This window comes from Neophocaena asiaeorientalis, unplaced genomic scaffold, assembly GCF_003031525.2.
Source record: "Neophocaena asiaeorientalis asiaeorientalis breed wild unplaced genomic scaffold, Neophocaena_asiaeorientalis_V1.1 scaffold388, whole genome shotgun sequence".
Classification (NCBI taxonomy): domain Eukaryota; kingdom Metazoa; phylum Chordata; class Mammalia; order Artiodactyla; family Phocoenidae; genus Neophocaena; species Neophocaena asiaeorientalis.
Window position 1 is genome coordinate 5972149 of NW_020172738.1, and position 27414 is coordinate 5999562.

Sequence of the window (27414 nt, forward strand, 5' to 3'; positions counted from 1 at the left end):
CATACGATCAAACCAGCCATATAAAGGTACAAATGCGATGTAAACATTCTCTTAGTTCAGGCCTGACAGGACCTGGAATACCACAGGGTCTCAGAAAAAGGTTTGTTCAACACATAAGCAAGGGATGGTAGAAACGGGACCCCTTCATCACGTTAACTTGGGGAGCCATATGCTCCCCACCCTCATACTCTGCTCCTTCCTCTGTTTTCTCCCATCAAACACAAAACCTTAACTACTAGATAGGAGCACTTGACATTGTATATACAACCGATCAGATGAAACCTCATAACACATATGTTCCAGGACCCAGGGCTGGAATAAAGCAAGTATGGTCTCGGCAAAGCAAGTCACATCTCCACTAATGGTAGCACAGGCATTCTAAAGAGAACTGAAGCTTTTCTACTGTTAGAGCTTGTAAGGCAAGGAATGTCACTCGCCATCCAGTTCTACAAGGATTGAGTCATTAGCCACTGCAGTCAGTGACCTGCAATACACCCTGAAAGGAATTCAGGGTGAAGATCAGGTGCCCTGGGAAAACAGGCAAAAACAGGCCCTCAGAGAGTTACAAATATTTCAAGAGGAATTTTTTATGAACCTGGATTCTTGCAACTTCACATACCTAGAAAAAAACACTACTATCATTAATTGAGATAGCCTTTCTTCGTGACTAGCAGTAGTAACGTTCTACTGAGATGTTTGCTTGATAGCACGTACCCCTCTCCCTTGGTGTCTCCTCCCACCTCTCTGGAGCAGTTCCTCAGAGCTATCTGAGGAGCGATAGTTCCCAGGCTATCGTCCTCAGTAAGTCCCTGGATAAAACTGAAACTCCCAGTTCTCACACTGTGTGTTATTTTATTTCAGGTGTTAGGTTTGTTTTCCTTTTTCTACCTGATCCAATGCGCAGAAGCTGAAATTAAATAAGAACATACCCTTTAAGTTTACATTACTGAGAAACGTGGGCAGGCATCGAGTGGCTGAGATTAGAATTCCTTTCCATGTCATTGTTTGAGTATTTATGTTACTATACTCAGGATCCCTGTGTCTTTAGTCTTCCTCGTGCTCTCCAGGCTCCTACAAGTTTTGTGTGCAAATGTCCTGATTGTCTGAGAGTTACAAAAGCCCAGACCTCACACACAGGCTGAGAAGGAACAATGGTCTGCTCCAAGCTTTCAGGCGAAGCACAGAGGCTGTGGGACCAATCAAAACACCTCACTACTCTGAAGGTATTAAAGACCAAGAGAAAAGACAAAATTAGACTGTGTGAGAAAAACATTTTTTCGAGGATATATAGAAAGAGACATTTATCGAGAGAGATATTTAGTAAGTCAACCAAAGTCGTTGAGTGTCACACTGTAAACTGGGTAAAGTCTTTGTCAGGGAATCCTCTTAAATTCTCAATCTTAGTCTTTCACAGGTACTGATCCCTAATTTCTATCATTGGGTGATTTAGCTCCCTTATTTTTACTATACCTAGAAAACAACTTTGACATCCAGGCATGTCCAGAAACACACCCTAGACATGCATCAAGCTATGGATGCTAGTACATTCTTCCATTATCTAGGAAAGCTGGCCACATGCTGGCGTGCAGACATAGACATGGAGCGCATGGGAAAAATGAAGGTATTCTGCTCTGCAGGAGCCCGGGCAGGCTCTCATAAGGCCCCAGCAGGGTCATCAAGCGAAAGGAGGATGTTAGAAGCTTGGAGGGAGCCCAGAGGACTGCCATCAAAAGAAATAAATGTTTGGGCTTCCCTGGTGGCACAGTGGTTGAGAGTCCGCCTGCCAATGCAGGGGATGCGGGTTCGTGCCCCGGTCTGGGAAGATCCCACATGCCGCGGAGTGGCTGGCCCCGTGAACCATGGCCACTGAGCCTGTGCGTCCGGAGCCTGTGCCCCGTAACGGGAGAGGCCACAACAGTGAGAGGCCTGTGTACCGCAAAAAAAAAAAATTTAAAAATTAAAAAAAAATAAATGTTTGAGAAATAATCCTGAAGGGGCAAGTTGAAAGGAACTGGGTTTGTTTCCCTGGATAACAGCTTATAAGTGCACAGCATGGACCAGCCTGGGCAAGGCCTCTTCTGGGTAGTGAGAAGGCAGCTCTCAAGCCACACAGGGCCCACGGAACAAGAGATAACAGCTTCAGGGGCGATTTTAAAATTTCTAGAGAAATGTGGGGCTCTCAGATTTTGAAATGTATGACCAAAGGAAGTGACAGATGGCTTTCTGTTACCCCCTTCCCGACATCAAGGATAATCAGAGATAATCTAGTTTAGAACAATTGACAAACCTCAGAGAGAAGTTGAGTTCTCAGTTCAACACTTAGGTCACTGTTAGCTCTGTGATTCCCTGATTTGACTTGGGGGGCTGTTACTTAAAAAAATGTGAAGTGTGTGTGTTCGTGAGTGTGTGATTGTGTGTGTGTGAGATTGTGTGTGTGAGAGAGTGGGCAGAGTATGTGAGAGTTTGTCTGTATTTATGTGCATAAGTACATTGGGAGAGTGTGTGTGCGTGTGTGTGTGTGTGCGTGTGTGTGTCAGAGGATGTGGCTCTCATCTCCTTCCTTCCCAGAAAAAATAAGTACAGACATTTCTTGGGAACATTTTTCCAAAGAGAGCTGGCACTTTGGAGACACACCCTAGCTGCTCCTTCCTTGAAGGAAAGACTGGCTTTCTCATGGGCCTGCTCCTTAGTTTCTATCCCATCACCTGCTGCAGTAAAACTAGAGATGGCCCCGTCTCCAGATTAATGGGGGTCACTAACACCATAGTCCAGAGATGGAGGGATCCCATGAACAGCATTTGCTGTCTATAGAGGCACTCACACTTCTTTCTTCTGAGTACACAGCTTTCTACTTCACTACAGAAGAAAAAAAAAAAAAGATAAAGTGATGTGCTTCAAGTGCAAAATATTTCTCCTATACCGTTTTGCTTTTATAAATAAGAAAATAAAATAGCTTTCTCATGGAAGCTGCAGAAATTCAATCTAATTTCCAAAGGTTTGCTTTATGACAAATGCCAAAATATGTGGCTGCTTTGCCGTAAAATTCCAAGGAAATGTCACTTTCCCCTAATTGCCCCGTGACTGCTCTATTTATTCAGGAGTGAATTAAGAAAGAAAAGATCTATTTTTCATCTCACCGAGTTTTAGAGAGTATTATGCGTTGTGTAAGAAGCTCTAAATGCTTTGGAACTCATACTTCTTTCTTGAACTTCCCGTCTTCTCCTAGGTATTTTAAAGTTCCAGTCAGATGAGACTACACATTTCTACAAATCTTGTGTCTCCTATATTACCTGAAGCCGAAACAGACTGCATAGCCAAGCAAACATTACCTCCACTTTTATTTTTACACAAATGCCCTTGGTGGGCAGTCACTATGCGCCCCGGGCTCCTCGGCGGGTCAGTCAATCACTACTGTCTCCAGATTCTTTAGGGGTGGTCCATCATCATTGGCCTAGGCTCCTGGGGGTGGGCGGCAGTCCCTTTTGGCCAGCTCTACCCATCTCTGCTGGAGTAACCTCCGTCCCTTCTGTCTCCTCCTGCAATACTTCTCAGAAAGCTCCAACCATGATCTGAAGTGGTGGGTGAAAAACTAGTACTGAGGGAGCTGAAAAGAGATAAGATGTGAACAACCTGGAAAAAAAAAAAAAACACAGCTCCTTCTCTATGAGCAGAAATGTCCCTTAATATGGCTTCTTAAAGCCAGACTCCTCAATAGATAAGCGCTACTGGAATTATATCAATGACTGCTTTTGTTTGTCTGAAACAGATCACATGGTCTTCCAAAGATTTCCTAGTAAGAAGTCTATGTTAATCGTCTATTAAGTCTATTAATCGTCTATTAAGCGTTCTGTGTTTTAGTAACTATCAGGAATCCCGGTGGAGGAAAAACACTTTTTAAAAAAGTGACCAGGATGATTGTCGCATAATGCTAGGTGTTCCGTATCCTAGTTTGTGTACGAATATTCAATGTTTTTAAATGTCTTTCACCATTGCCTGGGGTGACTTAGCCTAGGGAGGTGTCATCCTGGTTGTAACTTAAGGAGACATCTCAGTCAAGAGTGTGGGAATTAGGTGAGAAGAGGGTCTTCAATAAGTACCCATTGCCTTTAGTTCAATTCCAAGTTGTAGGAATGCAGAGCAAGGTTCTTCTGAGCCATGTTTACCCCGTTAGCGCTAGCATATGGGAAGAGGTGAATACTACATCTGGTCACAAGCCACAGGGGAGAGACTCAGAGGCCAGCCTTCTAATTTGCAGCCCTGACACCCCTTCTATGATGTGGCTGTGTGCCAGAATTTCTCCTGGTTGGAGAGAAAAAGTGCAACATCTAAGTAACAAGAGGGTCTTTCTCCTGTTGCTGTGTTTTGAAGAATGAAGAACATCCTACCAGGTAAGCGAAGAGCTGATAATGCAAAGGTACAGAGTTGCACCTTGTTTGTCTGTAAGTTACCCCAGGAAACTGCTTTCATTGAGAATTGAAGGGACGTAGGATGAAACAACTATAAAGATAATTAGGAGAAAAAGCAAATGAAAACAAAGAACACAAAACCTCTCTGAGATACCGAGGTAATGCAATAGCAAGGTATATATACTTGGAAAATTGATTGTATTAATGCAGTCCTCCTCCAGCTAGCTAAAGGTCTCTCCTTTCTGTATTCAAGTTTTTAAGCTTTGAAAATCTGTAAATGTAATATTTTGGAATAGCTTTAATCAACTAAGGTGGCAATTTATCTTAGTGAGGTTAATTGTGTTATTTATTTATTTATTCATTGTCTTATTGTTTCTACCTCTTTTATACCCAAAAAAGTGTTTGAGGTGGATTCGTTTGGTTACAAAGCATTTAAACTGTTAAATTAAGACACAAGAAATTCTAAATGGCACTTGAGATGCTCTCGAGAGGAGCCTCTCATCTATTGCATTTGTAGATATCTCATATATTCATGAATCAAATCCTGTGCATATTTAAGCCAGACCAAAATACTATAAAGCACCCTGTCTCCCATTAGAAAAAATGCAATTATTCTTCCTGGTTATGTTTTTAAAATAGCTTGACATTTATATAATTGATGAATATGTAATTTGCTAATCAGTAATGGACAGTTCCCATGGAGGTATCATTGCTAGTTTTATAATTTACAATTTCAGAAGAGTTTTATGAAAGTGAACATTAAAGCTGGGACAAGCAGAGAGAAACCACTCCAGGATGGTATTATCCTATTTAACACCCATAATACATTTAACAGTAACAAGAGTTAAGCTTCACAAATTGTCATTGTACTGAATTCCTATTGGATGAATTATAGATAGAGCATTTATATGTAGTGATTTTTCCCCCTACTATATCCTCCGTACACAAGCATGTACCAGTGAACATCAGAGCAACATACTGTACTATAAAGGATTAAATGATACTGTAGCTTATGCTTTTATTCCTTGTATCTTTTCTCCAAATGATAATAGAGATCTCATATACCATGCATAAACACTTACATTCCCTTACTGAGAACATTTCTGATATTTTTGGTATAAGAGAGAAAAGTCATTTATTTAAAGATTGCGTCATTAATCTACAGTTTGGGGTAAATACCTAGATTATCTGGTTGGTCAATTTGTCTTTATGGCCAAGAAAAAAGACTAGCTGCCATGTTCAATCCAAATGAGTTGGTATATGAATATTTATCAGGACATCAATATTCACTGTCTTACAATCATGCTCCAAGCTAAATAAAAATAAAAGTAAGACGGCCACAAATATTACAGTATAATAAGATAAGAACTAAACAATATGTACAAATTCATTGACAACATCTGTGCAAGGGTTGTGGACAAAACATTTAAAAAGAAATCTACATAAAACAAAGTCGGTAAATTTATCAAACGTTGATAAATTTTCGGAGACGGTATAAAAGTACACAAAACACGGAAGAGAGAAAGAACTTTAAAAAAATAACCACTAAGCCAATACATATAGTACAAGTTTACATTTATATTACAGAATGATGGAAACCAGAGACAAAAACGATTTGGTAACAAACAGCAAAGAAAGTTTCACCAATCACAAGGAAGAAAGACTTTCCTTTTTGGATGAAAACACAGACGGCCACAGCTCATCCCTCCCACCCATACACACACAGAAAAATAAAAGCAAATGCAAAAGTTGTTACAGCAACACACGACAGACAGAGGTGGAAAGCGTTTGGCATGTCGCATCACAGGAAGTCAATCACGACTGGCTAACGATGATGGTACCTGGCTCTGTTGCAGGTCACTGGCTTGCCTGAGAGGAGTAACGGATGGAGGGGGCACACCTGATGTGGACGCAGACCGGCCTAGTTTGCAGCTTACTTTCGGTTCTGTGAACAAGGGGGAGAGACAGAGCATTAGCTGAGCAGAGTCTGCAGGGATGAACCGGACTCCAGGCTTTCTTCTGGTTTTGCTACACGTTCTTTTAATACACTGAATTCTTCCGATGTTTACTAATCATTGGCAGGTGATGAAACAATTTCATAACAATTGATTCTAAAAATAGCCTTGTTCACAGATCAGCTCCTGGGAATAAAGAACAAACCACTTAAGTTCCACGCCTTGTTGCCTTGCACACTTTACCCTATTTAGAGTGGGTTTCTATAGAGCGATTACTGGAGCAACAAAATCCCATTGGGGAAAAAGCCAGTGACATGACTATTTTTGGTGCTTCATTTTCAGTCTTGGTCCAAGGGTCTCTGGTGTCCTAAAATGTCTTTTCCACCCTCTCCAAATTTTTCTTCCATCCCTCCCTCCTTTCATTCTTTCTTTTCTTCATTCATTCTCTTATTCTTTCCTTCTTTTTCTTTTCCTAACTTTCTAATTTTCAAGTCTATATTGTGCTGATTACTTTCACCATGCTTTTGATGTAACATTTCTCTAATTTAACTTCATTTGCTTTGAATTGTATAACCACTTCGAAGACTTTTGACATCTTTCATAATAATATTATTTTTCAAAATTAAAAAGCCTTCCCCTAACTCTTCCTCTATTTAAGGAGCCTAAATAGGCTGCCTAGGTCATTATCAAGATACTTTGAAGACTGCAATTTGGGGAATGGAAAGAGTTCCCTTCATTCAAGAAGCTCAGAATTTATGGTATACAGATGACACTGATTTTCAGACATATTTGAAGGTATTTATAAAGAAGAAGGCATCAAAAGAAAAGTTGACATCTATGCTTTTGCCACAAACTTTTATAATAGCTGTCAGTTTTTGAGTGCCTAGTATATCCCAGCTTCTGTTTGGGCTGCACTTAAATTATCTCTAATCTTAAAGATAATCTTTGGAGTTATGAATTAGCTATAAATCCTCCCAATTTGCAAATTAGAAACCTGAGGCTCAGCAAGGTTAATATTTGCATTGCAAATACACAAGCACTTTTCAAAAAAACCTTTCATTATATTAATAAATTTGACTTAAAGATGAAACTCTCTGAACTAGTGGCTTCAAATGATACTACATCACTAATTTACCAAGCAGTGGCAAGCTGATGCTAGAGAACAAGTTCTGTGCTGGATAGGAACACTATCTTTATGCCACTATTTTTTTTTTTTTTTTTTTTCGGTACGCGGGCCTCTCCCTGTTGTGGCCCCTCCCCTTGAGGAGCACAGGCTCCGGACGCGCAGGCTCAGCGGCCATGGCTCACGGGCCCAGCCGCTCCGCGGCACGTGGGATCTTCCCGGACTGGGGCACCAACCCGTGTCCCCTGCATCGGCAGGCGGACTCTCAACCACTGCACCACCAGGGAAGCCCTATGCCACTTTTATATAAGCTGCTCTTCAGAGAAAAGCTTTCCTATGTCTGCATCACATGACCTATGGCTAACTTCAGCCTCTGCTAACTGCCTTCTGGCCATTCTCTCCCCATCCTTCACAGACACCAGATACAGATACAAAGAATAAGATAAGCTGGCGTCCATTCACACAGAGACCTTTCAATACACCCCACACACACCCTTCCTCTCCCACCCCTGCTTCAAACTATTAATGCCTCACGTCCATATTAGAATAATTATCTTAACGGGTACTAATAGCCTTTCTTGGCAAATTAGATAGTCTTTTACTCTGTGCTTCTGATTTAGCAAGAAAAAAAAGACAATAAGCAGGCTTTGGACTATGAGATGACTCCACTAGCTATAGGACCTTAGAAAATGTTTTTCATATCATTTAAGTTTTATTTCTTTTCAACACAAATGAATACAATCCTTTACTCATTATTCAGAATCCATTTATTTTATACCTACTATGTGCCAGGGACTGTACAGAGTGTGGTCACCAAAAACCCACTCTTGCCCTAAGAGAGACTTACAATCTATCCAGGAGCAAAGATATTAAGCAGCAAATTATGCATTTAATTATATAAAAGCAGCTGTGACCAGCCCTCTCGGTGGAATTATCAGTGGTAGAAGAACATTTGCTGGGGGAATGAACAGGTGTTAGAAGGATGCTGACATCTACTTTGTGGGCAGTAAAAGTTAAAGAGCTCATTTGTTCTTTGCTCTTTCAACAAACATTTGTCAAGGGCCCACCACGTGCAAAGCACTGCAGTGGATGCTAAGAATATGGGTGAGGAAGACACCAATTTCCCATATTTTAATGAGGTTTATGTTTACTCAGGGGAGACAAACAGTATGCCTAAAATGGTTTCCTGAAAATTCAGAAAAATTAGAAAGGAGAAGTACAGGGTGCCATGGTATCATTGATCAAGATATGCCTCGTGTCCTGGGAGCTAGGGAAGGCTGGGCCCTAAAAGAGCTGTAGTATCATAGGATGTTTGTCCTTCTCTGTCTGGCTCACTTCACTTAGTATGATAATCTCTAGGTCCATCCCTGTTGCTGCAAACAACATTATTTCATTCTTTTATGGCTGAGTAATATTCCATTGTGTGTGTGTGTGTGTGTGTGTATGCATCTCACATCCTCTTTATCCATTCATCTGTCAGTGGACACTTAGGTTGCTTCCATGTCTTGGCTATTGTAAACAGGGCTGCTGTGAACGTTGGGGTGCATGTGTCTGTTCAAATTATGGTTTGTGGAATCTAAAAAGATGATCTAAATGAACTTCACGAAACAGAAATAGACTCACAGACATAGAAAAAAACTTATTTACCAAAATGGCAATGGAGTGGAGGGATAAATTAGGTGTTTGGGATTAAAATATACACATTACTATATATAAAAGAGATAACCAACAAGGACCTTCTGTAGAGCACAGGGAACTGAACTCAATATCTTGTAATAACTTATAATGGAAGAGAATGTAAAAAAAAAAAGAATATATGTTTATATATATGTATAATTGAATCACTTTGCTGTACATCTGAAACTAACACAACATGATAAATCAACTACATTTCAATAAAAAAATTAAAAAGACAAGTACAAAAAAAAGATCTACATTATTTAAAGAAAAAAAACGCTGTGATAATTCACACCTGCCAATGGTGCTGAGCAGGTGGTAAAAGCTGAAGTAGGGAGGACCATGGGTGCTTAGGTTTATTTTCCAACCTACCCAGAAGTCAAAACTATTTCAGGATGTATTCCTTTTATTCACTTTATTGCTTATATAGTATAAAGAAATAATAATGAATCACATATTCTGGTATCTAGGAGAGTGGGGATAGGTGAGCTAATGATGGATAAAAGATGGAACCGTTTCCACCTATGATGCTTATGGCTTCACCTCCCTCTTCTCTGTTGTTTTCTGTTTGTCATGTTCTGCTTTCTCCCTCTGCACTTTCTCCCTCAGAACATGTGCATTGTCATGGCTTCTTGTGTATCATCTTTTCCCTCTTGGGTCACATGGAGGTTTCTACAGGTCTGTCCTCTCTTCACACCCTCCCTTGCTTGATGTTAAGCCGCAGTGCCTTCTAGAGACTAGGGATTAATTAGGAGTTTGGGATTAAAATATACACATTACTATATATAAAATAATAATAAGGACCAAATGATAGCTTTTTCTCAACATCTTAGGTATCCTTCTGATTTTCCTATTTATAGGCGGAACATTACCTCCATTTTCCTGGAAGCTTACTTTTTATGTTCAGAGCTTTCTTTTCCTCTTTCTATAAAGTTAGCCCTGTGGTAGTTTTCTTTCTTTGTGATTTATTTCAACTCACAGACAATACCACAATTTTGGTATTCAACAACTTGAGCCAAAAATAATTTTATATATAACATAGGTAATATATATAATTATAATTATATATCGTTAAATATATGTGTGTGTATATATATATATGTGTGTGTATATATATATATGTATATATATATATGTGTATATATATATATATGTAAAATCTACCTGCTGGTCCCCATACCCATAGTTTCTCTGCTCAAAACTAACTTGTACACAATGCCAGGCGGAACTTCTTAAATTGCTTTTAGATCACACACCTTATTCAAAAGTTTTAAATTACTCCCCACTTCATATGATAAAAACTTCAAACTCACTTGGCTAATATTCAAAGGTCCCCCTGTGATCTGGCCCCATCTGATCTGATCCACTGTGCTCTCTGTGGCTGTCTGCTCCCCAAAGCATAGACAACTCAGTATCTCTTCTCAGTCTCCACATCTTACCCTGCTTCTGTCCTTCACAAGGTGTCCCCACGCGTGGCCTTTCATCAGACCAGATGTTATCTATTTTCTAAGGCCTGCTTCAACGTGCATGTCTATTGTAAAGCATCCTGCAACCTTGTTTACCTCTTTCTTCCAAATAGCCTTAGCACTTATATACCGTTTGCACTGCTGGCTGTGGCTCTGAGTATTTATGTTGGTGAGGACCACAGAGTAAGTGTTCAATTAATATGATTTTTCTTTCACTGAAGACACTCAAATTAACCTAGAAAACGTCAGTGCAACTTCTAAAGCAAATTGTGGCAATGACAGTAACATAGAATATGTTTTAAGGCCTGGGTTCAAGGTCTGGCTCCCCGACTTACCAAGGCAGTGATTCTCATTCAAGGGTACATGATTTTCTAGGGAAACTCTCCCTAAGTTTTGTGCAGGTGATTCTAGTATCTACCCACCCACTCTTGAAAATATAAGAGTGTTCAAATATAAATGTGTCCCATGATGACATAACCTATCACTCTAATTTACAAATGAACCTAATTTCCCAGGATGCATAAATCCTAGCATCTCTTAAGGAATCATCTTTTATTATATAAAATAAATGTAAAACATCTATCAGAATCCTGGTTGACATGTTTTCATAATAAGCCAATGTTTCCATATATACCTTTATTGAATTAGCACATTTAGTCACATGGAGAAAATTCAACATTTTTTCCTAGAAAAGGATGGCAAATAATGTTTTTTTACTATGAGGTTCCTTTAAAGGGTATGTTGAAGAGATTATCTGATGAGTGACACAATCCAATGCCTTTTATATTACCCAATGAACCTATGGATTAATTTCCCCTGCTAGGTTTCCAGTCAGACTCTGACTTAATCAGCCTCTTCCAAGCATAGACAGTGATATCTCTAAAGCACAGACTGAGACTTACTAAAATCCAAGCAAATTCCCAATTTCATCGTGACCCACAAAGGCCTTGCTTTACCCCTATTGGACAGCGGTCCAGATCGTGTCTTGGTTCATCCACCCCCTTAGGGACTGCAATATAACCACTAACCACTCATCACACATGGCGGCTGACCTTGCCGGCCAGCCACCCTGTAGCTTTAAAGTCAGGTCACCCAGCGGTCGACTGTTCAGTCCCAACATGGCTCATATGGGTTATGACTTCACCTGCAGTGGCAGGCTGAGATGATTACTTACGAATTCGCTATGCACACATGCGTACACCGGCAGGTGGAAAATGCACACATTTGTGTGTGTGTACACACATATACATGCATACATACGCCATAACATTGTTGCTTGATGGTATCATGTCATAAGGACAATTTTTTTTAATTGTGAGGTTTTGGTTTATCTTTATCATACTCATTTTTCTGTTTCACCTTGTCTTTGACTTAAATACATTTGGAATCTATTATGGTGTTTGTGGGACCTAGTTGGTGAAACAAATCCTTATGATGTTGGATCCACCAAGGTTTCTTTGGCCAAAAGAATTTTCTAAAAAGTCTCAAGAATCCTAGAAAAGATTCTATTTTTATAACCAAGCCTCTTAGAGAGTCTCTAGGGCTGTGACATCAAAGTTAAATCGTCCAGTTCACTTACCTTTAGAAATACACTGTGCTTTGAGCCTTAAATAGTGAGGCTTAGGAAACACAAGACTAAAAACAGTAAGTTTTCATCCTAAATTTTGTTAATATAAAAATTGCCAAGGCGTTTGGGGGTCAAAAACGATGGACATATGCCTCAAAAGTTAGTTAAGATAAGGCTTTCCTCCCCTTAGAAAAACTCATTCCATTAAAAGATTAATTATGAGCTAGAAAGTATCTATTCTCCCTACATCCAAGGAAAAACCCCTTCTTGTGTAATAAACTACCAATAACCATCCTAGAAGTAAAAGTTGATCTTGTTTGTGCAATTTCAGTGAAGGTCAAGTGTAAAGAGAACAAGAAAGAATGTGCGAGAGAGAGAGAAACACAGAGAGACAGAGAAAGGAAAAGGAAGTATGGAAAAAAGGTAGAAGGAAGGAGAGGGTGAGAAGGACGGAGGGAGAGAGGAAAGAAGGAAGAAAGAAGACATTAATTTTAATTCCTTGAAATAAACCATCATCAAGACATTATCATGTGATCTTTCCAGGGTAATAATTCATCATCATCTTAAAGTTCTTATTAAGTAAGTGCCCATTGGACTTTGTCACTTAGAAAGAACTATTTTCTCTCTTTTTATTCTTGTTGGATACAATCTTTCATTGCTTTTTTTTTAAGGATGGCAATTTCTCCATCATTTCTCATCTTCCCTGTAAGGTGAACTGAATTTCTGTTCAGGATTATGTTCCTTGGTATTGTTACAGGATAATCCCCAAGGCACCCACAGATACTATTATGAGTACTAGAGTTCTCTTTGTTTTCAGAAAGCAAAGACAAATGATTGTTCTCAACCTCTGGATCTACACAGCAATAAGAGATTAGTGTATTTTTGCGAAAAAAAAAAACACTTTCACCTAGCATCAAAGAAATAAGATCAAATTCTGGGGAGACATATTTTTCTCCATCTTGTTTTATTTTTTCAATACGTAATATTTTTCTCTACTAGTAGAGACATATTATGATTTTCCCTAGTCAATCATGCTGCTGAAAGTTTCTAATCAATGACTTAGGGCTACAGGGAGGTCACAAAAAAGGCCTTTTATTTAAAACACTGAGGTATGCTTATTGCAAATTCTACTTTCATTTCTGGGAAAGGCATTTTTTTGAAATAACACACATGCTATTTGAGATAAACTGATGCCTGAGTAATAAGGGGCAGCTTTGCCAGGACTGTGTTAAAACCTTCACAGATTCCAAACATTTTGTTTGAAAGCTTCCATCACACATCATAGCAAACATATAGGACATCCTAATGTCCCACATTAAATGTAAATTTTTTGGTATATAATCGGAATACATTTTTATAATTTTGCAAACATATAGGATGTCCTAATGTCCGACATTAAATGTAAATTTTTCGGTATATAATCGGAATACATTTTTATAATTTTGCTTTGAAATTATTGGACTGTGAATAATCCAATTAATTCATGATTGGCTATGATTTCTAGACAGTAATCATGTGCACTCAGGAATACTTACCACGTTAGACAATCTAATCTAGAAACTGTTTTCAGATGTAATGGAACCGTTTTAATACTAGATTTAATAATTAATTAAATCGACCTAATGTCACATTTTGTATAGATTTAGTTAGATGTTCATTCATGTTAATGTGGCAGTTTCTTTGGAAATGTTGGTGCTTCATTTTTTAATATCAAGTATTTTTATAGATCCTTGAGAAGCCCATAGACCTAGGCACTGTCACTATGATGCTAGAAGACGAACATCTGATCATTGCTGTGATGATTTTGTGACCCTGGAAAAAGAAAATCAGCCACATGCAAAACACTACCCTGGGAGTAGACATACTTCTCTCTCTCCAGCCTTTCATGGGACATACCTCTAAGGAAGCAGCTGATGTGGCACTTATGTGGCAGTGAATGACTCCGAGCATCCTTCAGTTATGGTCCAAATCCTAGTGTTATCTGAAGGGTCAGATAGTAAAACTACTGATGCTGGAGTAATTGGTCATTCTCCTTGGGAATACTGGAATTCTGGTAAAGATCTGGGTTCTCTGGTAAACCCAGAGAAAAATGAGGTGGCAACGTGGTGGATGAAATTGATGACCCAATGACAGACGTAGAGCATTAAAGAATCCATTGTACAGAGGAGAAAGAGAATCACATGCATGTGGGGTTAGGAGTACTCATTGTATTCCTTCTCAGTATCTGAGGCCATGGATTTCCCTTGCCTTCCACTTTCTTATATAGAGAAAATATAAATCATGCCGCTTACTGCACAGGGATGCCCTTGATGCTGTAATGCACCGTTAGTTTCTTACATGGCAACATAGCATCATGTAGCATCAACAGTTTTTTTTTTTTAATTTGACAGCCTCTTTTATTAAAACACATCATTTCTGAAATGCCCTTAAGATCTTCATCACTTTAGCTGTATATGAAAATGTGCTTTTTTCAAAAAATACTTGATTCCACATTAAAAGAGAGTTGAAGTATATGTTTATAAAGGAACATATTTTTATCTATTTAACAAGTAATATATGCTCCTTAATTATCTTAAAAATTATTACATAAAAAATTCATCTGCCATAATATACAGAAAAAGGCATATGATCTGTATCAGGATCAAATGTATATTACCATGGGGATAAAAATTTAACTTCATGTTATGGTGTCAAAAATAGAATAAACAAACGAAAAGTAGAACAAAACTCTTTCATCCCCTGATATTAGGAATGGATACACGGCAAAAATAAGTTAACACGTATTTAAAATATATGACATTTTACTCCTAAATAACAAATAAAAGGAAAGAAATGCCAGACAAAGTTTTTACATCACTCACCTTATTAATGTAAATGACACTCAAAACTGGACGTAACACTAATGATATTTCCTCTTCATACAATTGGCTTTGTGGTTTGTTGAAGTGCAAACATCCTGAGACAAAATGTGACCAGATATTGAAATTGTGTATGGTCCTTGTAGCATGTTCTATTACAATAGCTATAGTTCTTATGATTCTGCCTTGAACCACTGTCTGTTATAGACATAAACTAAGCAATACGTGTCTTGGGATAAGATCAATATGAGACTATACATGGACAGGGACTTCAATCTGATCTCCAGTAATGGCCATGTTCATTCATTCTATAGCAGAATTTCTGGAGGGCTCTAAGACGCTTTTGGGAGGTGGTGACCTGAGGTAAAAACTATTTTCGTAAAAATGCTAAGACATTATTTGTTTTTCCACTGTGTTGACAAACGCACTGAAAGTCCCAAAACAAGACTGGATAAACCTGCTGATACCTTAGCACATCAAAGCAATAGCACCAAACTGTACTAGTTAAGTAGGTATTTTTCACTGCCACACAGACTTGCATATTTGGCAGACACCTTCTCAAAACATGAATGAAGTGAGCTTATTGCTTTAAGAAAGACAACGGGCAGTATTTATCGACAATGATACATTTGAGCTTTCAAGCAAATAGTAAAATTTTGAAACACTGTGAGCTTGACAGCACTCTAATACTTAAAGGCTTTTCTTAGGAGATCAGTGGCAATATTAATAAATGTGTTGTATCGATTTTTAAAACAAAATGTGTCAACATATGGAAGATTTGCATGACTTAGTGAACCGATATTTTCTAAAAGCACTGTGTTATAAATCATTCATGGGGGAGGGGGTGGGCCCGGGGCGAGCCGGAACCCGGGAACGGACGGGACCTGGCGTAGCTGGACGTGCGGCGCTGCGGCACTGGGAGCCGACCCTGAGCTCGCCCGCGTGGGGAGAGCCGAGCTCAGGGCGCGTCAGAGCCGGAGGCGGAGGAGTGAAGTCAGGGCTGAGTGGGCAGAAGAGAGCCTGGGCCAAGACATGGCCACTTATCACCCAGTAGGACACATGCAACTGCCCCGGGCTGATGCCATTCGTTCCCGACTCATTGATACTTTCTCTCTCCTTGAGCATCTGCACGGCTTGAGCCAAACTGTGCCATGGCACACTATTCGAGAGATATTTGATCCTTCCTGTCAGAAGAAACATGTTGGGAGATCGACACCAGCTTGTGCGCTTCTTAAAGCCTCGTCATGCAGAACGGATTACACATGCCCAGAGACTGTTGAGCACCCTTCGAGTGCGCTGCAGCGGGAGTCCACCTCTTTCCTTGTGTGCTGGATGGGTCCTTGAGTGTATCCTTTCATGCCACTCATTTTTATCCCATGGCTTTACGGTCTCTCTTGCCTCATCATCTGCCTGTTGACTTATTTTTCCCTTCCCAAACTCCATTTTCTTTTCATTCTCACCGGTTCTATTCTTGCCCTAATTATGTCACCTGCCTAAACCAGAAAGAACTCCGCTCTATGTTTTCTTAAGAGAAAACAGGTCCTCTCTTCAGAAACTTTATAATCTTCCTCATCTTTTTGAATACAATTGTAATGATGGTTGAAATAGGTGAGAACTCACATTGAATGAAAGGGTGGGAGTCATTTTTCCTTTTTAAGTTGATCATTTTACACATTTGAATGTTATTTGAATTGTGATAGGGACAATTATATTGTCTCTTGGAGTAGGATTTGTGCAACTGCTAAGACCTAGTAACATGTGAAGGGCTCTCAAGTGTAGTAGATATAAGGTAGTCTACACACTTAGAGGTGGGGTGTAGTAGTCTCACAAGGAATCGGAGATGGGAAGGCCAGTTGCATTTCTTGTGTTAGTCTAATAATTTGAATGAATATTTTCTAATAGAGATATTGGTACCTATCAGCAAGTGATCCAACATTTACATTTTTACAAATATGTTTAGAAAGATTAAGTACAAATAAGAAAATTCACAATGTATGTAAAGGTACAACTAAGATATTAGATGAGTCAAAAAAATGACCTAAAGAGTAAATGACTCTAAAACCAATCACAAATTTTATGAAATGTATTAAAAGCAAAAGAATGTTTGGAAAATCAATGACCTCATTTGATTATCATCTCAAACAAACTGCTCAGAAAGGACAGTAGAAGTACTCACTTCCTTGTTTCATCCTCACTATTTTGGGGAAGTTTCCCACTTTAAAAATAGTCTTTTGGACATCCCTGGTGGCACAGCAGTTAAGAATCCGCCTGCCAGTGCAGGAGACAAGGGTTCAAGCCCTGGTCCTGGAAGATCCCACATGCGGCGGAGCAACTAAGCCCCTGCACCACAGCGACTGAGCCTGCGCTCTAGAGCCCTTAAGCCTAGAGCCCCTGCTCTGCAACAAGAGAAGCCCGTGCACCGCAACAAAGAGTAGCCCCCCCCCCCCCGCCGCAACTAGAGAAAGCCTGCACAGCAACAAAAACCCAACACAGCCAGAAAATAAATAATAAAAATAAAAAGTAAATTTAAAAAATAGTCTTTTAATGCAATCAGGTCAAAGGCATTTAAATACACAACAGTATTTGGTGTCATTGACCAACTGCGGTATAGTATATGTTTTGAACTGTTTTATTTCCTCCCCACAGTGAGGAGGGTTTTAAATTAAGTCACCCACATTTCCTATTTCTTGTTGATAATGATAATTGGCAAGTATTTGCCTTGTGGGATTAGGGATATAGACTTCAGCCTTGGAATAAAGTAAATAGCAGTAAATATACGGGATTCCCTGGATCCAATGGACAAATCAAAATAGAATAGCACTAACCATTCTTTTTGGTAAAACAGCTGAATATGAAACATGATCACTGTGCCAGAGGATAGGTGGATTGCCTGAGTGGGAGTCACCTGGCAAGCTCATGAAAATTATATCTTATTAAGTATATTCTCATGGTAGAAAGGCAGGAGGGATTTTGCAAAGGGAAATAATTTGTGACTAACAGATTTCTTTGAATAGAGTTATTCGTGTGATAAACATTAAGACTTTGTTTAGACTTTTAAAAAGCAATTTTCCAGATCATAAAGAATGCTGTTATAGAGAAGGAACAAACAGTTCTCTAGATCAAAGCTCCCCAATCGTTTTCGTCTTATGATTTTGTTTCCCAGAAAAACACATATAACCTTTAAAACCTCCTTAGTAATTTTAATCATTTTATTTTATCACATTTTTTCTGTGATATGGAGAAGCAAGTTGAAGTAAAAATAATAATTTAGACTAACATGTTGTTAAATATTGTATTTTAGTGTTTATTGTTATATAATTTTAATAATAATAAAATGTAAGCAAATTTTTACTTTTGCCATTTTATAAGTGATCATGCTTTTTTTAAAGAAAATATATGACTTGTCTACAAAAAAAAATCATTCATGGGTAAAAATACACTTAAAGTCCAAGACAGACCAATGGATTTTAATGTAACAGAGCATGGTGAGCTTATTGATATGTAACTAACCCTTACCAAACTGCTGTTTGTTGAGTTTGGGGAAAGTATTAAAGAAGAATATCCACAATTATATAAAAAGGCTATTAAAATATTCCTCCCCTTTGAACTATGCATCTGTATAAGGCCAGATTCCTTTTATACATTTTAACCAAAGCAACATATCACAACAGATTGAATCCAAAGCAAATGAGAAGCTATGCTCTACTGAGTCAGACATCAAAGAGATTTATAAAAATGTAAAACAATGTCAATCTGGTAACCATTTGTTACAGTTCTGGAAAATAGAGTCATTTTTCATGAAAAAAATGTTATTTATGTTAACATATAATGGGTTTATTATTTTTAATGAAAGAAAACTTTTAACCCTCAATTTTAATTTCTAACATGAGAAATATTACTAGACCTAACCCAAATAAAGGAAAGCTCTTTGGGGTTCTCAATATCTTTTAAGAACATAAAGAGTTCTGGGACTGAAGAGTTTAAGAACTGTTGCTTTCTATGGACTCTGAGCCCCCAAAGTTTTCTTAAAAGGGTAACTTTTTATCCAGTTAATTTGCCAATTGAGTATCTGAAAAACAAAAACTGAAACAGAAGAAAATATCATGTTGAAGCACAAGAAACATGGGAAAACCTTTGAAAACTCCAGAGGAGTTTGGAACCACCAGTTGTAAAATGCTGCCCTAGGAAAATCTCAACAGCAATGTCCAAGAAAAGCTATTACCTGCCTGTGAGACCTGAGGGAAACCATGCAGATTCTCAGGGTACTTTTTCATCACTTGTAATAAGAAGCAACGTCTAAGGCTCGCTGATTCTTAGGTGTTCATAAATTAAATCTGTTGGAATCATTGAAATGACCTCAAAAATATTCTTGATCGATCATGAGCTAGTTTACTAAGATCACTGCTTTTACTCTTCCTTCTTGGTCTGCTTTTTGTGCTTTATTATTTATTTAGATACTTATTTCCAAAAAAAGTTTAATAACATGTACATATGGAGAGATTCGGAAGAAATGAGTAACTCCTGTGCTTTATTTTTGTAACAGTGTTGGTAGGATCATGCATAACTCAAGTTTGCTATTTGCTAAAATTTTCTAAAATTGTTGGTGCAAGTTTTGGTAGTAAATGGCTAAACATAATAAAAATTATTTAAAAATAAAATTTAGGAGGTGTAATGGTCATCTGTCATTTTCACCTGTCCAGAATCCATTTACTCTTTTCTTCTGGAACAGTAGCTTGAACTTCCTTTGGAGAACAATATCACCAGTAATCTCAATTTTCATGGTTCCATACTAGGGGCTGACCCCAACTTCAGCTCAGAAGTGGCCATGTGATTCAGACCTGTCCAATCAATCATTCTATCCCCTTGGCTTCACTGAGTGGCTCAGGATTGAACATGTGGCCCAAGTCAGCCAATGAGAGTTGCCTTCATTCTTCTGCTGGAGCTCTTGGGAAAGAGGTATTATCTTTTCATGAGAGCTCCCATCACTGACTAGCTGAATGACCATGGACAGTTTCCTTGACCTCACTAAGCTTCCATTTGTTCACAGGTAAAATGGGAGAAACAAAGGTAGCTACTTTGTAAAATTACTGTAAGAATTAAATAAGATAATAAGTGTAGATTTCACCGCAGTGGCCAGCATAAGACCTCAAGAAATGTTAGCTATTTTTATTATGTTATTATTTAAAGGCAAATATGATCTTTCAGCTCCCCTGCTTATAATGAAGTCTAAACTGCTTCCTCACGATGGTACCCATGGCTCAGCTTACAGAGCCAGCCTCACCTGCAGTTTTGCACCTGTCACACTGCATTAAATTCTCCTAAAGCCCCATGAGTTCTCTTACTCTAGGATTTTAATCATGCCACTCACTCTGCCTGGCGCACTTGTTCCTTCCTTCTCCCTTCCTCCCATTCTCTTCTTTACCAAACCGCGTGCTTTTTGAGGACAGGAGCCGTGTCCATCTCATTCCCCACTGTATTTCCCCTGAGTAACATAACTAATCCTTGATGAGGACTCATGCAGTTTTTATTAAATGAATTATTTTAAACCAAATTTTAAAGAATGAAGCCAGTGTAAAACATAAATGATTTGTATATTTCTAATTAAAAAAAAATGTTTTCCTCCATTGCTTCCTCTTTCCCAAAGAGTCCAGCAAATACATTGACCAAATTTTAGTTGAATTTAACATTAAAAGAATCAAGATGGGGAATACTGCAATGCCTGTCTTGGACAACAGATGGCAATGCAAATACGATTTGATATGTATTCTGGTCTGCTTACAAGCTTCCAGACTTAGTCTCTGTATATGCCCAGCATAAGTCAGTCAGAGCCTTCTTTTCTGTAATGTCTTCCATGGCTTCTCACAGAAACAGAAAGGACATTCTCTGTGAATAGTGGTGGTGTGCTGTACCCATAGGGCCTTTCCAAACAAAGCCAACAACTGCCAACTAGGAGGAGTGTCAGAGCCCACTCCTGGAGAGGGCACAGGGCAGGGTCATGTTCCCTTCAGTGAAAGATACAAGGAGCTGGCCCTACAGTCAGAACTCAAGCATACTGTCATTATGATTCTCAAACAGGATTAATCTACTGAGAGGCAAGCAAGGAGAAGATACCTTTCGCATTTTCTGAATTGTTTATACCTGGTTAATTATTTTTTCCCAAGAGAATCAGAGAGTAGGTGGAAATTCAGAATTTCTCTACCAAGAATGAAATTACTATCAAGTTGTATTTTTTTTCCAGCAGCTTTCAGGGTACCTGTATAGTACAGAATGTCATGGTCTATGCATGTGTTTAGTAGAAATCAGGTTTAAGGGACTGTGTGTGTGTGTGTGTGTGTGTGTGTGTGTGTGTGTGTGTGTGTACTCACACATATAGTTATGTACAGAGTATGATAAGTTAGCTGACTGCAGATCGGACCACATAAGACCCAAGCCTAGAATCTATAAGTAGCTATAGATACACACACACACACACACACACACACACACACACACACCCCACACCAGTTAATATCACCAAATTCCTTGACTCCAGAAATGTTCTCACAGCTTTAACCAATCATCTTGCTAGGGAAAAATGGGAAAAAGTATATAAATACTTTAGAAAAAACCTTACAAACCACAGGAAAACAAAGTCCAGTCTCCTTTCTTTTTGAATCAGAGACAATGATGTCCTCTCACAGTAAAAAATCCAGCACCATCACAGGAGAGCATAGGCTCCCTGAAGGCAGAGGACATCTGTCATCACCTTAGAGGGTGCTGTTCAAGACAGGTGTTCTTACAAGTCTGCTCAATGAGTAAATGGCTGAACCAAAGAAAGACAAGCATGTACAATGTTGCTATTTTATTAGGGGAAGAAAAGCACATGTGTGACACAGTTGCTCAGGTGCTCTAGAATTAATTTTTAGATCTATCAAAACAATCAGTTATAAACAACTCTCAGTCAGTTACAAGAACAGAGAAATTTCATGGGCTAGACAGCAAACACTTCTTTGAATTTGGGGCAGCATATTTACCTTCATAATTCTGTTTCCCGTGGTTTAGGATGATAATGTATTAGCTGACTTTGTAAACCTGATCCCTGAGTTTAAAATCCCGGGAGTTTAAAATCCATAAGTGGAGTCCTGGCACTTTTAGGTAAGACTCGAATCACTGATGCAGCCAGCTCAGCCTGGCTCTGTCAGACTTCTGCTCTCAGTTACTCTCCCACATGTGCCCTCAAGTCCCAGGGTCATCACACCTCCTGGGTCCTCCCTGGATTGTTCCTTCTTCTAAGTCACCTGGGATCTCAGTTTCCCAGAGATAAGGAGGCCGTGTAACATCCTTCAGAGGGAGTGCGGTGTCATTTTCCTTGGTAGATTCTGTCACAGACTGTAGTTATACTTTTAGCTTTTGTGATTAATAGCAATCTCCTCCACTGGTATGTGCTCAGTGCCTAATAGTTTTATATTGGAAAAACCAGAAGAATAAATGAATGGATGGATGGATGGATGAATTCCTGAGCGTGGAGGTGGAAAAAGGGAGACTCAACCTAATTCAGTCATGGGAAGAGATCTGTACTACGGGTCAGGAACCTGAAATCCCTTTCCTGACTTGAGTTTACCAATTACCAATGAGTCTGGGCCGTTTGGTTCCTCTTGAGCAGCTGTTTGGTCACCTAAATAATCAGATCATAACACCAGCCCACAGACGCACAGGTTTCTGTGAAGATCAAATGAAATAGCACTTATTTTAAAAGCTAACACATGGTATATAAATATAAGGCGTTATTTTAAATGGTAACCAACAAAGGTGATAAAATTCAATTCCATAATTCAGGCTAAATATAATTTGCAATAATCTTAGAGCAAATTTTGTAATTCCATCAGATTTTTTTTGCCTGTGTATTTATTTAACTGTTAATTTGAACATAAAGGACCTTAAAATCGTCTGGTTTCTTCAAGTCACAAAAATGTCTTATTGAAGTAATAATTTAAACGCTTAGTTCCTTACACTGATTACAATTTTGAACTTTATTTCAAGGAAACTCTTCTCTCCTGGCCCATTCAGGCCTGCTCCTGGTACACGGAGGAGGCGGCCTCTCTCTCTTTGCCTGTCTCTAGGTTCTTACCCTGCTGCCCCCAGCTTGATCCCCACCAAGTCTGCCCTCACAAGGGCCGAGGTAGAAGGAAGGAGGAGAGGTGAGGGGTAGGAAAGGTCTTCTTGCCTGGCACTAGCATGAGCCAGTGTGTCTCACACTCTGGTGTAGCAGGGAAGGAAAGAGAGGTTGATACTCTCTTCCTGGGGTGCTTTCAAGTATACCCTGAAGGGCCCTCATGGTTAGCTATCTCTCACCTGAAGATCTCCTGGCTGTTTGTCCACTGGGCATCCTGTGGATGGACCTTGAGCCATGTCCTGCAGAGTCCTTGCCATTCCTGGCAGTCACATGACCTAAGCCACCTCCAGTGTTTCTCTCCTAATGGGTTTCTCTCCATGGCCTAACCTGGTCCACGGGAAACACACTTTATACACATCTTTAACCCATCAGCTGTAGCTGGAGAGTGACTTGCCAAGCAGCTGTCTGCTCTGTGGTCATAGGCTATTCAGCTAACCTCTTGTACTTTTTTTTTAACAGTGTCCCTTCAATAACTAGAAACAAATAACAAGATTTCCAGGTGGTCCCGTGAAAGTCTATCTCACTTGATTTTTCACTGGCGGAGACACTTCTCACTTCTCATCCCTCCTCTATGAGGGATGGAGATTCATTTCTCTCTCTCTCTTTCTCTCTCTCTCTCACACACACACACACACACACACTCACACACACACAGACACACACACACACACACACACAGTCTATCTCGGAGTCTCTAATAGCTGGTTTCCAGCCTCTCAGCCTCTACCCCCTTTCCTAGGCTAGAGAAGGGAGTTCAGTTAAGGACAATAACATTCACTTTGATCACCTCCTTTGCAAATTCTCATTCTGTGGTCTAGCTTTTTGCCTTGGACTGTGGGAGTAATCACCTCCTATCATTTTGTAATTAGCCTGCCGCATTTTATACCCTGCTGGTTTACATCCAAACCCCATAAAGACACACGTTGGCTTCTTAAAATGGTTCAGACCAAGTTCTCCTTTTCTGGTTGTTTCTCAAAGCCGTATCACCAGTATCAGGAGAAACACCAATGAAACCATTTCTCTGGTGAACACAAATTCTAGCAGCCAGAAGTGGCAGTTTTCTGCTTAGAAGTCAAAGTGGGATGATTGGAGATATGACTTACATTATTCTCCAAAGACTCTCCACATGAGATTTCTGTTATGTGTTTACTTCTAGAATTCAGAAAGGGAGAGTTAAACTCTACAGTGTGAAATTAGTGAGCAGAACCTAGAGCTGGATCTGGCCAGTGTTGGCCGAGGAAATAACCCAGCATCCAATTAGAACTGGGAAGAAGAGCAGATGTGGAAAACCGAGTTCTGGTGCCTGAGCCGAGGGTACAGAATGACAGCCTTGAGGGTCGTAGATGCGGAAGCCCACAGCTGCCTGCGGCAATGCGGACGGAACCAAGCAGGAAGTTAGTCGATATCCTACAGCGAAGCCTGAATTACCTTGGGGCCTGAATCCTATCAAACTGGTTTGTGGTTCCTGTTGCATTATAACAATGAACATAACAGAAATGACAGTCTCTATCAATCGGTTAAAACCATGACAGTTAAAAATGATGCTTTGAAAAGTGGGATGGTGGAGCAAAAGACGGGAGGGTGGGTTTTCACTTTTTTCTTTGACTTTTGGGTTTTCAATAAGCATGCTTCAGTCAAATAATAATAAAATATTTTCATCTGATGGAAAACCAGCAAAATTCAAATAGACCTTGGCAGCTATAATCAGTTAATGATTTCACACTACGCCCAGACTCGGTGAGTTAGAAAGACACTTGCTGAGTTTTGTCCTTCAGTCTATGGATCAGTTGGGTAGTTTTTCTGGACTGGACTGGGCTCACTCATGCATCGTGGTCAGCTGTGGGTCAGGTACATGTTTCTGCTCTTTCATGCTGTGTTTTCTCACATGCTTGGGCGTTGGCTGGCTGAAGGCTGAGGACTCTTGTTTTTCCTCCGTACGTACCTCATTCTCCAACAGGCTAGCTCAAGTGTGTTTACGTGGTGGAGGTAGGGTTGGAAATAGTGAACATAAGCATTCATGGCCTCTTGAGGCTGAGGCTCAGAACTGACACACAGTTACTTCCATCTCACTCTATCCGTCAATGCAAGACTCAAGGTCAACCCAGATTTAAGGGGTAGGAAATAGACCTTACTTCTTGATAAGGAGCTATTAAAGCACATTGCAAAGAGCACGGATACGAGGAGAGGGGAATGATTGGGACCATTACTGCAACTACAGCATCCCAAAGGTGCCAGACCACGTGAAAAAATGGAAGACGGAAATGAGAAGAGTGTTTGGGAATTATGTAGCCATATTAATGTTTACTGTTAATCAGGTTGTAAAAGTAAATCTTTTTCATCCACACTTCAGTGAGTGAGCTACAGAGAACACTCTATCCCCTCTTACATGCCTGGTTCCTACTCATCATGCTAGTACCAAATTTAATATCACTTACTCCAGGAAGCCTGTCTGAATTACCTTCCTTTCAGACAGTGAATAAATCATGTGATTGTTCCCAGCATTTCCTCCTCATATCATTTATAAGACTCTGTTATTTTATTCTCTGTCTTCCCTTCTGGACCAGGAGCTCTGGGTGTGTGTGGGGGGTCTGGTCTATCACGTTTATCTTGCACCCCCAGCACCTAGTCCCTGCATGGCACAAAGTAGATGCTGAATCAACTTTTGTTAAATAAACACAAAGGGATGTGTGACTGAATTAATGAATTCAGTGTGAATGACTGAATTAATGAATGTCAAGTTGGGTATTTATTAAAGAAATGTACACATTTGTGGATATCGGTATTTTCTTGTGACACCCATATCCTTGAGAACCTGGTTTTAAATCCATTCATTGCTATCAAGTGGAAAAGAAACACTGAGAAATTAAGATTGCTCTTTGATAGCTACGTATAATGCAGCAAGCCAAGTTTTAAAGCCTCCACCTGATATTTTCTCCAAATTTCACAAGTGCAAACTGAAGAGAATCCAAAAATGGCCTTTACACTGGCCAAAAAACTTGGTTGGAAAATGTACAAATAAATGAAGCACAGGTTGTTGCACTAGTAGTGGCCTTATAACCAATTTATACTCTGTGTAACTAAAGAAAACCTTATCTTTGCAATGCACTGAGCTTTCCAAAGGAAATATTCAGTCTTAGTCCTAGAAAAAAAATCAGATAGCTTTCTAGTAAAATTGAATGGGAACAGAATAAGCCATGGTCTACGAGCTATTACAAGTCAGATTTGTACCAGACGTTCGTATACATTTCTGAGTTTAATCCTCATAATAACCTACATGGTGAGATTTCCTTTATCTTTTCTGTAAAGATAGAGAAACTGGGGCACAGCCGTGTTACATAATTTCCTCAAGCTATTAGCACCAAAATGTTAATGTATTAACATTGTCATAAAGCATGACTTACTTAAAGAAAAAGAAAAACTATATTGATTTATTACGGTTTGCCAGGAATTATTGTTATAAGTACTGTTCCACAATCCCCAGTCCTACTGCCCAATGCCTGCTTCTTGCCTGTTTTTCATTCTTGCTGCCCAACTTGTGCACATGGGAGTCTTCCTGGATATGAATACTTCTGAGTTATGGTTGCCAGGAGGTTTATCAGCAAAGTTAGTCAGTCATTCCAGGTTATCAAGTAAAGTATGGTAAATATGTTTCAGAACTTCATGAATCAACTGGTAATTATCAATTTTCAAAGACTAGACTCTTAAGTTCAATTGCAGTTCCCTTTCCTGAATCCTAGTTTTCTGCTGCTTTTATTAAATGGTCCCCATTCTGCCAAATCTTCTTCCCAGAGATCCACTCTCAGGTCTTTAGCTAACACCCTAACATCTTTGTGACATTTCCAGTCTTAAAAGGCATGGTTAGAATATGAATTAGCGTAGAAAATGTCTTTTATGAACCATAGTTCGGGGTGCAGGTGTGCTAAATGTCATGCTGGAGACAGAGCTCTCACCATTCCCAGCAAAACAACCCATGACTCCTTTCTACTTCTCTTGCTACCTTCTTTGTTTAAATTCTGCTCAGTTCAAGGTCCAGCTCAAATGCCACTACTCATAGGAAACTTTCCTTCATTACCACAGACGAGTGAGTCTCTAAGCTCTCCTGCAAAGATACGTGCAAAGGTATCTGGGATCATACTAATAACAAGTATTTATTTAATATTCATTGTATTCCACACACCATGCTAAGTGTGTTAATATGTTATCTCATTTA

At 39.3% G+C, this 27414-nt stretch overlaps 1 protein-coding gene across 1 annotated transcript in view; it reads right to left on the bottom strand.

Moving 5' to 3' along the window:
* Positions 1-6217: 6217 nt before the first annotated feature.
* Positions 6218-27414, bottom strand: part of NYAP2 (neuronal tyrosine-phosphorylated phosphoinositide-3-kinase adaptor 2) — a 202327-nt gene continuing 181130 nt past the window's right edge. The window contains exon 5 of the mRNA XM_024740610.1: positions 6218-6351. Coding sequence (XP_024596378.1) covers positions 6218-6351 — 134 coding nt within the window. The remainder of the gene's footprint in view (positions 6352-27414) is intronic.